We start from the raw sequence: 12,302 nt of genomic DNA on the forward strand, positions 1-12,302 counted from the left end.
TGCAGATGACCCTACTCCCTCTACTGTTATCATGTAACTCCCAAGCCATAACTAAGTCAAAGAACTGACACACTTAAGTCTCTTGATCAAAACTAAAATAATTTTTGAAATTTTTGCAGTGTGATTTTTTTCTTTTTTCTTTTGTCTGTTAATATTAATCCCATAAATCTCTGCAAAGCGGAGGCTTGACATAAAAAGTGATGTAACAAACATCTGTTATGAGCAATTGAATTTGACCTAGACAAAATAGGCTGAAACCAGTCCTTTTAGTTGCACATTATCTGCATCAAATTTCCACTGCAGCTGGTGTTGGAATAATGACATCTGAACATGGGAGGAAAAAAAACTTTTATCTTTTTGGGCTGCATAGCAATAAGCTGTAGGCACATTCTAATGGTTTAATTGAAATAAACAGACCATAATGTACAAAGCGGACACACAGTCAAGAAAAACAGAAACAGAGAGAATACTGAAAACAGGTAATGACTTAAAAGCTGAAATTATTAAAGTAATGCACTATTAGCTCCAATATCCTCTCTCACCTTTGATACTGCATTTTATGCTGAGAGACGCTGGTCTAGCCAAGTGTAGTCCTGCTGTCTATGGTGAGGAGGAGAAGAGAGCTGGTGATGAAAGTATATCCTGACAGCACGGATGCCAAGCATGGACTTTGCTGGAAGGTCCAAATGGTCCGAGACACTGCAAACTCTTTATACATCATCACACCAGATATGATGCAAAGGGAGGCAAGGAGGGCAAGATCAGAAGCTAATTAACTCATCTCTTAAAAGAAGTGTTCATCATTTACTCACCTTCATGTCATTCCAAACTCATGAAAAAAAAAAGCAAAATAAAAGTTGTCCATATTACTCATGTGCTATATACAGAGTCTTCTGAATCCATACGATAGCATTATATGCGCAACAGACAAAATGAAGGCAATTCACTGATAATCTTCCTCTCCCATAAGCTGCTACCAGAGTAAGTGAAAATTTACTTAAAAACCAGATTAGTGAAAATAGTCAAGATTTGTTAACCAGATCAACCAGTTCATTGAAAAGAACAATCTTAACTGTATGATACTTTTAAAGCCATCGTATGACTTCAGAAGACTTGGAATATAGCATCAGAGTCATATGGACTATTTTAATGGTGCTTTTTGTGTGTTCTTTAATTTTGGGAGCTCAAAAGCAACGGTCACTATCAATTGTCATTGTATGGAAAAGACTTAAATGAAGAATCTTCAAAATTATTTTTGTGTTCCACTGAAAAATAACAGCATATGAGTTTGGAACAAAATGAGGTAGCGTAAATAAGGAGTTAATTTTTTGATTTTAAGGTTAAATATTCCTTCAAATGCCCAATAAAACAATCCATAACCATAAACTTTAGATTCATACACATGATCAATAACTGGACAGATTTTCTCAAACATTACTCAGATAGAATAGAATAGAGCTTTTAATACTTTGACCCCACAGCATGCGTGTCAAGTTAGTTTTCATGAACCTCCATCAGTATTTTATATATTTTCTTTCAACATATAAATGATATTTGCTCCTATTAGTGCAAATGGTGTAAGGCATACATTGAAACGACTCTGGAGGACACAGTGGGCTCATTTTTATGCATTTATTTATGTAGCAATTTACTTTCTGATTAGCTGCTGAGAGGCTGCATCAGCAGTTGGGTAACAGCCGCACAAGTCTGAGCACCTGCGGTTCATGTCTCAGTCCTTCACTTCTCATATCTGTGTGATCCTCTCCAAAAATACCACAAAAGTTGCCTAAAAATGTCCCCCTTCTGAAAATCCCCACACTTCTGCAATTTCACCAAACCTCATTTCATGTTCTCTCCCTCCCTCCCTCGTCCATGACTTCCCCTCCCCAAATGAAAGTTCCAATTTGCAAAGCTAGTGAGGTCACACATTAGCAACAGAGGACAATCAACCCCCACCCCCACCAGGGTTACAACCATCCTCTTTACACTCACAAACAACCCTCGCCTTTTTTAACAGCCAGAGAAGAAAAAAAAAAGATTAAACATAATAAACTCCCAAACCTTTTGTACAGAGAAACCAAACTAAATAAGAGAAAATGTCTTTATATTAGTCCGCAGATATCCTCCTCAATCCTCTCTCCGGCTCTGTAATTTTAATAGGGAGGTGAGACACACACATATACAAAATACAGTTCGGTGTGTCAATGAGAGGCTCTGTGTGTAGTAGGCAATGTCAATAAACATTGATCTCTTTCACTTGTCCATCTGTCTGTTTTATGTGGATTAGAAGTAGGTCTTGGCCATGTGTATGATAGTGTAAATATGCATGTGTGTGTCATAAGTTAACATGTAAGTCTATATCTGTGTGTGTGTGGGTTTAGGAGAGTCTCTAGGCCAATCCAAAGCCTTCAGAACATTCCTGAATGGCCAGCAGCAGCATGTGTCTTAACTTCTCATAGCTCTCATACGCTGGGAGGTCCAACTGGTTAAAGCTGGGGGGAGAGGGAGGAGAGAGAGACAAACAACAGCCTTTAACTGTGGTGCACCCCTTTACTGTTGGCTATTTACAGAAATGGTGATATAGCAAAAACAAATCTCCATAATTTAGCCTTTCCACAATATTAAACATATATCTTGACATTTACGTATATTTATGTATTTGCTCTGAAATGGCTTAAAAGGGTGAGTTTCAGAGAAATCAAGGCATATTTTCCAAACTGTTTTGAATTCATTGAAATTAATTGAGATTGAACTGATTCCCAGAAATGAACTTACCAACTCAACAGCATTTGTGCTACTTAAGTCTACATCAGAGCCACTATTAATGCTCTGGATTCCTCATATTGCAAATCAAAAGTCTGACAAGGCACTCTTTAGGAAACTTAATTGCCAAATACAAAGTGTATTCAAATAATCTGTGATATTAATTTTTTTTAAATTTTCGCCAGCAAAATCATTGCAAATTTATTATGAAAACATTGTATAGTCCTGATTTACGGTTGCAGGGCAATGTAGCAACTTCGAACATTATAAGTAAACATTTAAACTGTGTTTGGTGAACAAAGCACCAGTATTAATTTACCAAGTGTGTGCAGAGGGCAGGCGGTCAGTGGAGCGGTCATCTCGGTGGATCTGGAACTTCTGTATACCGTTCATTCCCTCCAGTGCAGCAAAGCCCTGTAGTGGCACTTTTGATGTGCCTGTAACAAACTGCAGGAATTTGGCCCGGTCAGCCTGGTCAAAGGATCGTAATGCACGCCAGAACCACTGAATCTGTGCAGAAAAAGAGAGGACAGAAAATAAAATCTGGGCAGACAACCAGAAACTAGCAGACAGGCCAGAGACAAAACATGAATGATGTGTCATTACAGCAGAATTAGAAGATTTCATGTGTAATATAACTGGATAGTTGTCATGTCAAGCAATGACAGCAGTGTTCTGCAAGTGTTACATGCAATACTTTAACACTATTATATATAAAATCTATTCTAAAACTACTTTAATATTTCTTGTAATATTATTAAACAAGCTGTTTTTATGACCTCATATTATTTATAAGCCCACGTGGAATATTTTACTTTTAACAAAATCATATGTCACATCCCAAGGCTATTTAAGTGAACTGAAAAAAGCTAGATAATGATTAAAAATGGTGAAAAATTAGATTGTACTTTCCCTTAAACACAAAAGTTCAGGACCAAGCCATTTGTCTACTACAGCATTCTAAATAACACTTATATAATTTAAATGTCATTGATCAATATCACTCTTATATCTGATTGTTTAAATAAAAAGCGTCTGTGAGTGTATTCATATAGGTGTATCTACCTGGATAGAACTGGACTGGTATTTGTGGTATTCTGTATTGGCCTTGAGGTCGTCGATGTCAATGGTGGGCAGGCCGGAGATGAGAAGCTCCAGCTCTTGCTCCGTAAAGATGGAAATCAGTCTCTTGGGGATTATCTCATAGAAGCCCTCCAAGAAGGCGGCCAGCTGCTTACGGATCGCACCTGTAAACCAAAAAGATGCTTCAGTCTCCTGAAAGACAAGCTCTATGACCTCCCAGTTCCTCACCGGCAGTTGGTGTATGCTCACCTGTCATCTTCATCTGGCAGACCAGATGCACATATTCCTTCTTATTCTCCTCCGTGACGATGATGTTGGCACCATTGGCCTTCAGATCTCTCACCTCACAGACGCCAAACTCCTGGACCTGTGAGCACATGAGGTAGCGGTTACAAATCCTAATTCTAAAATGCTAAATCCCTTCTAAATAAATAAATGCTAAAATAAATACTTCTGTAAATAGGGATGCATCATATATAGGTCATAGTATCAGTTATTTTGGCTATCAGTATCAGACAAAGTTTTTGAGTGCATCCCTATCTACAAGTTGTTAAAATTCCAACTGACCTCTGTGCTGAATGTCAGCTCGTAGCCCAGAGTGGACACATCGTTCTCCAACAAGTAGACCAGACCCTGGAAAAAGGGATAGTCCTCGCTTTCCATGTCTGTATACCTGTGGCACATATTTAAGATCCAGTTCAGTCATTATACATTGCAGCTCCATTGGCAGCAATAAAAAATGTTTTTTGCAGTTTTGATGAGAATACCCCAGGCAGTTACCTGACACTCTTGCCCAGAATGTGCTTGTAGAAGCTACGTGTGAAGTAGCACTCTAGTAGCCTGTTGTCATAGACGGCCTTAGCCACCACACGCCCCACAAACTTGAAGTAGCTGAGGTGGTTGGGATTGCAGTGGGAAGAGGGGTTGATGGTGTAGGTGACCCGATCGCCGGGCGAGGTGCGGAACAGAGCATACATGGGGTTAAACATCTCTCTGGAGATGATCATGTACCACTCTCTCAATAGACCACCAGCATCCTGACCCTCCTCCCCTTCAAATACTATATACCTGTAGAGGGACAGAGATGCAGAGACAATGACTGGCTAGCTGTTATAGGAGTTGGAATGCACCAGTTCTGGAAACAAAGTCAAGTTTACAAGGTTTACTTTTGAGGAGAACTTATAACTGGATTGGCCAACGTTTGCCATTAAGTGGCATCTTTGGAAGATACTAGCCACGTTTCCAGTATTGGGCCAAATGAGGGCATGCTAGTGCATGCCAGGGCCAGTTTCGTTCCCACAGTCACTTAAAGGGCTTCATCGTGCCTCTTCGGGGCTTCCTCTGGGGCGAATGGCCAAGCGCCCTGCCCCGACGATTACCCATGGACCAAAGAAGGCCTACTGAGGATTGGGGCGTGGTTGATGTCAAAGGCGTAGTTTCGTTTAGTCAGGTCAGAGGTTTCCCCACCAAGATACTCATCCCCCAATTTTCATATCAGCAACCAGCTTACCTTAACAGATCAACAGAGACTGGAGGATCATCAGTAATGGTCAGTAGACGAAATCCAGATTTTTCTGAATATTTGGGATGATGTGCAACGCCAGATCGAGGGCGTCTGCTGAATGAAGATGTGATTAAGTAGATTGTCGCCGAACTTGACAAGTTGTGTATCCAGCGCACAACGGTACGAGGTCGAGAAGATTTTTATAAATTGTGGGCACTGTACAAATCCGTGTACATTTCGAGGGCTAACTAGTCTCCAGAGTCTGATACCACGGCTTGAGTTTTGCTCTTGCTTGTGAAATGGGCGGGGTGTGGACGTTGGCACCACGGCAGCGTATTAAGGGTGGGTTTTAGGGCAAGGCTGCGATCTGGCTATTGGCCAGATGGCGGCCAATGAGAGTTTAGTTTGAAGTACTTAGCTGCAAGTAAACTTGATTTCCATGAGCAGAACAGTATACTCTGTGGTTATCTGTCTGTGAAATTATCAGTACTTATGACTTTTGGACAGTCTGCAAGCATTTTCTGCTAATTTCTCAATATTTATACTGTAAAATATTTAACATAAGGTTCAATACTTTCTCTCTGTTGTTTTACTGTATAGTTGACAATGTTTGTGTGTTTGCTTTGGGTTGTGCATAGATTTTTTTTCTGTGTGGTGCATCTGTCAAACAAAATATGCATACATATTCATACAAAAATATCTGTAAATGATTGAAAGGCTTGTTTGCAGCTATCTATGTGTGTGCCTGTGATAAGACACAGTGAGAGAGTGAGAGATTACAGTCTGTTTTTCATGTCCTCTGGGCTCTTGCGGTGCAGCTCTCTATAAGAATCTTCAAAGACGTGGTCTCTCCTCACATGGACGGCCATATCCTCTTTCCTCAGCCCCTCATCTAGACGTTCCAACTCCTGACGGAAATACCTAAGAGGCACACTTATTAGATAAATACTCAATCTGAATTAATACGGGAGAAAATAAATATACATACCTAAAAACATTACAGTGAGAGAGGGTAAAAGAAGGGAAATGGGAAGAGGTAATACTCAAAAATGTGAGGTCAACATGAAACAGCATTCGCACTACATAGACATGTTTTTCTGAGGATATACTCATGAGAAAAAAAATTGTAGGGTGGAACTTGATTTAATCCTTCTGGAATTGATTAGATCATGCAAAGTGGATGCTACATACTAAAGGGGAAGTTGGAGGGGAGCGGTTGATAAATATGAGGGCTTGGTGATGTCAGCTGAAAAAGACAGTTGTTTCAGGGTAGGAGCAATTTATTACATTTGAATGAAAGATTACGAAACATTTCTTTCACTACAATAACATGCAACGATAAATTGTGCACAATAAGACATGTAACGTGTATTAAGATGTACATAGGGTCAATTTTGATTTCATGTTTACTCTAACAGGCAGTCAAAAGGTCTTACTTGCGCTTGACATCAAAGTCCAAGATGCGGATGTAGTCAACGAGAACAGCGAATGGCCCATCTGCCAGATGAGTGGTGGACTGACGCAGGATCTGATTCAGCACTGTACGGTGGGTCTCTGTTAAAGAGACAGAGAAAGTAAATTTTTTGGCTAGCCTTCATCAGTATTCAACATCCACTCCTCCTCTCAACAGTTTGAACCTTCATTAGGGCCCAGGGAACAGCTTCTGAACGATTGACTTACCTGCGAAACGTAGGAACTTCTGTGTGTCTGGAGGCAGGTTGGAGGAAATATGCATAGAGGAGGGCTCTCGGGAAAAGAAGGGATCCAGGGAGGATGGGGTTGCAGGGGTGAGAGGGGCAGGGGACAGTGGAGGAGGCTCGTCCTTAATGTGTGACAGCTGACTCTCCCGTGTGTCTCGTACTGGAGGTTTGCTTTCACGCTCTGTGGCATGCACCAGAAAAAAGGCCTCAACTGCTGGCTGCAGTACTGCAGTACAACATAAGAGATTCCGTTAGTATGAAATAATTATCTTATTTCTCAAAACATGGAAAAAAAAATATATATTAAAGCTGAAGTGTATAATTTCTGCACCATTAGCACAACCAAAAGGAACTGCAAAAATAAATGCAGTTTTTAAACAGCTTTCCCGAATGCTCCCCCTATCTTCCGTTGATAGATCAAACAGATAGTCCCACCCCAAACTAACACCACTGGTTGAGTCAATGCAGCTGTGTCGAGCAGTTGGCCACTCAAACAAACAGGGCAATATTTTTATAGCACCACAGGGCCAGTGTTTACACTGAGGAAATCAACATACAAATGGCTTAATTATAGTTGTCTTTGCATATTAAGCTGAGATTTGAGAAAGTGTTTTAACAGAGAAAAATGTACACATTTCAGCTTAAATATTTAAATTATTAAAAACTTTTGAGATGTATCGTACCTAAAACAGCATGCTGGTCATGAGACTCCTCAAGCTCTTTCAGACACTCTCCCAGCATGTCCCACAGCTCATCCAATAAGAGCTGCTCACTTAACAGTGGCAGGTCAGGCAAACGCTCCTCCTGTTCTTGCTGACTGCTGCTCTCTTCACCTACACACACACACACAAACCTTTTTAACATCTACTTGTGCTGTTTATAATGTAGTTGGAACTGTAAAATCTTTGTACTCCTCCCAACTTTCCTCTTATACAAACTAGATGCACAGTGTATATTGTGTTATAAAAAAAGGACATTTCCAGTCCTGGGTGCTGACTGGTCAATACAGCATTCCTGCAGTGCTAAAATACACAACACAGCAACAGATAAAATGCAAAACACCCTAGTTACTGTGTATATTTTAGAACCCATAGAGGCCAAATACTAAATATTTGTTTACATGAAAGAGGACTATATCTTCTAACTGAAGGATGGCATTTTATAAGGTATAGCCATTTTTCAAGACCTCACCTAGTGCTACCTGGTCCTGTTCTTGGGGTGAGGGCTGGTCCACATCCATGGGTGAATCGTCCCTTTGGGCTGCTGGGGGCTCGGCAACAGAGTGTACCTCAGACTGGACCAGAGGAACCAAGGAACAAGTTGAGATTCATGACAAAACCCCAGACAAAGGAGGAGCGACAACAGTGTGTTTGTTTGTAATGTGGGGACAAAAAGATGAGATGAGGTGGTTATAGACTGAAACCAGAAGCAGTGCTAGAGAAAGAGCACCATGCACCAAAAGGGGGCTTGGAAAGAGCTTAAGCACAGAAGCCTTGGCAGCCAGCCAAAATCAAACCACACACAAAGAGAAAAGCCAGAGTAGAGAGAATCAGGTGCTGGTGCAACATTCAAAAATCTCAAACATTGTATGATAACGTGTACAAAAACAGGCTTTTCGTATTAAACACAGTACAATGCAGTGAAAGGCAGAGTAGTGGAGAGGTGGAATAAAGAGAGCTGGGGATTAGAAAAGAATCATTGGTAGGTTTTGTGACAGAATAGTTTGGGTTGTCACTGGAGAATATTTGTGGGCTCAGTGTCAGTTTAGAAATTTTTCAAATTGTGATGAAACAGTGAATTTTCAAGGCTGTAAAGCTTTGATTTGAATTACAAGCAAATGAGAGATCATACATGATTTACTTGTATCATGACATTTGATGTGAAATTAGAGCTGGTAGTTTCTCGTTTTTTGCAAAATATATATATATATATATATATATATATATTTTTTTTTACAATTATTTTGTTGGCTAAAATAAAATAAGCAACATTGCTAATATCACTGTGATTTTAATGTGTTAATTATTTGGCCATTACATTCCCTAAAGATCTTGTCAGTGGGATAATTTTGCTCTCCCTTTTCTTGCTATTTGCGATAATGTCCACATAAGACAAATATTTTAATAGGGTCTCTGGTTTAAACCCGTTAAACTATCACCATTGCTTCTAGGACTTTTTTTATTTTTCTCCTTTTCTCCCCAATTTGGCATGCCCAATTCCCACTGCTTACTACGTCTTCGTGGTGGCGCGGTTATTCACCTCAATCCAGGTGCCGGAGGACAAATCTCAGTTTCCTTTGCTTCTGAGTTAGTCAGCCCGCACATCTTGTCACGTGGCTCACTGTGCATGACACCATGGAGACTCATAGCATGTGGAGGCTCATGCTATTCTCTGCGATCCATGCACAACTGTCCTCGCGCCCCATTGAGAGCGAAAACCACTAATTGCGATCACGAGGATGTTACCCCATGTGACTCTACCCTCCCTAGTAACCGGGCCAATTTGGTTGCTTAGGAGACCTGGCTGGAGTCACTCACCACACCCTGGATTCGAACATGTGACTCCAGGGGTGGTAGTCAGCATCAATACTCGCTGAGATACCCAGGCCCCGCTTCTAGGACTTTTGACTAAGACAAAGTAAAAAAAATAAAAATAAAAAGGAGTTGAGAAGTCTGAATTAATTTCTAAATCAGTTCTTCTAAACTTTCCATTTCAATGTATCAGTTTTAAAACCGAGATGTATATCATCAAAAGCATCGAGATATAAATTTAGCGATATCACCCAGCCCTATGTGTAATGCCTTAGTTCTCAAGAGTAAATTGAGTAATATTATTATGAGCCATAAGTCAACTATGTCTTATTCTATGTGATATATGTACAAGAGAAATACATTTTAGGGTATTATGAACATCAATATGTGTGTGTGTGTGTAGGCGAGTAAAGTCAGTAGCAGTCTGCCTGCTGTCAGTGCGGCCCATGCTAACCGTGGCTGCGCTGAGCGTGCCAGCAGGGGGGTTGTTGGTTGCAGAGGTACTGGGAGCGGATGATCCAGCCACAGCAGCGGATGCAGCAGCAGCAGCAGCAGCAGCAACGGAAGAGGATGTGGATGAAGAGGGTGGGGGGGCCTGCTGTAGACGGCGTGCCCTCTGCCCCTCTCTCACCATCTGAATGATGGCGTCCGCTTCAGCCTCTAGCTGACGGACTGCAGCCTGGATACTGCTGGCTGATCCCAGACTTGTCGAACCTGCAGAAATAAGAAAGACATGGAAACAGTGAGATAATTAATGCAGAGACAGACCTGTAAACATAAAATCCATTTAACTAAAAGCTTAAATGTGATGCGTGGAAATGTTATTTAAGGATTAGAGGATGGCCTTTTGCTAAAAGGGACAAACCGCCACCAAAAAAGGAAAAATCTGTCTCCAAAACTGTATGACTGAGAAATTTTAAGAATGCTAACACCGTGTATCTTTCCTTTTATTGAAACTGAATGCCGAATGAGGCAGTCAGTCTTTAACATTCTGCTTAACATCTCTTTGTGTTTCATGGAAAAAAGTCAGTCATTTTTGTTTGGAACGACAAAAGGGTGAGCAAATGACAGTATTTTCATTTCTGGGTGAAGAGTGTGTGTGTGACATACTTAGTCTTCCTCCTGTCTGCTTGGCTTTCTTGTTAGCGCGCCGTGTGTCTTCTCTAAGCTGGATGATGACCTGCAGAACGCGCAGGAAGAACTTCTGTGTGGAGGTCTTGGACGTGAGTGAGCTCATGCAGGGCAGCTGCAGCTCACGGCCGCCTAGAGTGCGCTTCTGAGCAGCCACAATAACCACGCTCTCTGACCCGTCAAACCTGTGACCCCAAATGGACCCAAGAAAAAAAAGACATGTGCTGTTATTGTAATTAACCTTTACATGCAGGAGAGAGATAGGTAGGTAAAGTCCTGCAGCAGCCATAAATTATCCTATATTTGTATTATTTCTTTAGCAGAAGCTTTTAGCCAAAGCAACCTAAATCAAACTCCTGAGATAGGCTGAAACCGTCTTTCCTCACCTGCTGGTCATCTTTCCCTTGGGGCGTGTGTTGATGGATGGGTCCTCATGAGAAGCTTCAGGAGACTGAGCCTCAGCACGGGCTCTTCTCTGCTGCTCCAGGTTATACTCCCTCAACTCCGCCAGTAAAGTGCCTACAAATAAAGGATAATGATCAGAAGCAAAGAAAGAAAAAGTTTAAAGGGGCCATATCTTTTGAAAAAAGTATGTACATAGAACAAGGCAAAATTGTTTTTCAATATATTAAATTATTGGTATTAGAAATATTATTGCTACTATGAATATTATTATTTTTTTTATACAGTAGTAAACATTTTCTGTCGTAATGTCTTAAATTTCATGCATCCGGCTGAACAGATTTAATTTTTGCTGAACATTTATTTTGGCGGACCTTTGTGTTCTTCCTGATTTTGATGGTTGTTTTTAATAAACTCCCCATTCCAAATGAAATGCTGAAATATTTGCAAGCTGAAATCTCAGAGCTGCACTGGAGGAGTTTATGTGAGTGTTCATAGGCACTCATACACTAAATCGATCGATCGAGCTCTCTCTCTCTCTCTCTCTCTCTCTCTGTGTGTGTGTGAGAACAGTGAGCCCAGCGGCACCTCTTGTCCAGTCTGAAGAGTGCAGCACAATGAACACATGCAGACTGTATATTATTTAATTAAATGACATCTTTTTTCCTTTTTGCCGTTTAATTATCACACTTGGCCATTTCGAGTTTTGAATTTGTTTGTCAAATTGTCATTGATTTCATCTTTAAAAAAAAAAAAAAAAAAAAGAAATCACATCCCATAAACATTTTGATAATAGCAACATATTGCAGTATGGTACCAGAATTAGATATTTCGTTAGTACTGGTATACTGTGCAACCCCTCGCCAAAGGTATACAATTGAATTCCTAAAATATTCAAAATTGTCTAGTGATGTGGTACTGACCGATTTGTTTGCAAAGAGTGTATCCAAGGTGATGGGCCCCACTGAGAAGCAGTCTGAGGACAGTGTCTCGGGTCTGCCCATCCCCTCTGGACAGCTGCAGCAGGATGTTGGCTGCGTCCTCTAAACCTTCCTCTGAACATGAGTGGGATGTCAGCACCTGGGCAAAAACCATGGGGGGGTTATTAATCACACTGCTGAGTTGAGTGAAAAGACTCCAGATTTAAGAGAATGGGACATGAGGCAACATATGTGCATGCACATTAAA

General features: G+C 40.8%; 1 protein-coding gene across 1 annotated transcript in view; it reads right to left on the minus strand.

Annotated features, from left to right (window-relative positions):
• Positions 1-1,438: 1,438 nt before the first annotated feature.
• The window catches only part of LOC127420128 (E3 ubiquitin-protein ligase HUWE1-like), a 60,757-nt gene continuing 49,893 nt past the window's right edge, over positions 1,439-12,302 (minus strand). Inside the window, exons 68-82 of the mRNA XM_051662145.1 lie at positions 12,038-12,194; positions 11,099-11,231; positions 10,692-10,897; positions 10,036-10,295; positions 8,242-8,344; positions 7,734-7,883; positions 7,031-7,276; positions 6,787-6,904; positions 6,131-6,271; positions 4,627-4,914; positions 4,414-4,519; positions 4,096-4,213; positions 3,829-4,010; positions 3,083-3,273; positions 1,439-2,492 (exon numbers count right to left, since the gene is read on the minus strand). Coding sequence (XP_051518105.1) covers positions 2,390-2,492; positions 3,083-3,273; positions 3,829-4,010; positions 4,096-4,213; positions 4,414-4,519; positions 4,627-4,914; positions 6,131-6,271; positions 6,787-6,904; positions 7,031-7,276; positions 7,734-7,883; positions 8,242-8,344; positions 10,036-10,295; positions 10,692-10,897; positions 11,099-11,231; positions 12,038-12,194 — 2,502 coding nt within the window. The 3' untranslated portion in view covers positions 1,439-2,389. The remainder of the gene's footprint in view (positions 2,493-3,082; positions 3,274-3,828; positions 4,011-4,095; positions 4,214-4,413; positions 4,520-4,626; positions 4,915-6,130; positions 6,272-6,786; positions 6,905-7,030; positions 7,277-7,733; positions 7,884-8,241; positions 8,345-10,035; positions 10,296-10,691; positions 10,898-11,098; positions 11,232-12,037; positions 12,195-12,302) is intronic.

The sequence above is a fragment of the Myxocyprinus asiaticus genome, chromosome 29 (assembly GCF_019703515.2).
Source record: "Myxocyprinus asiaticus isolate MX2 ecotype Aquarium Trade chromosome 29, UBuf_Myxa_2, whole genome shotgun sequence".
In the NCBI taxonomy this organism is placed as follows: Eukaryota; Metazoa; Chordata; class Actinopteri; order Cypriniformes; family Catostomidae; genus Myxocyprinus; species Myxocyprinus asiaticus.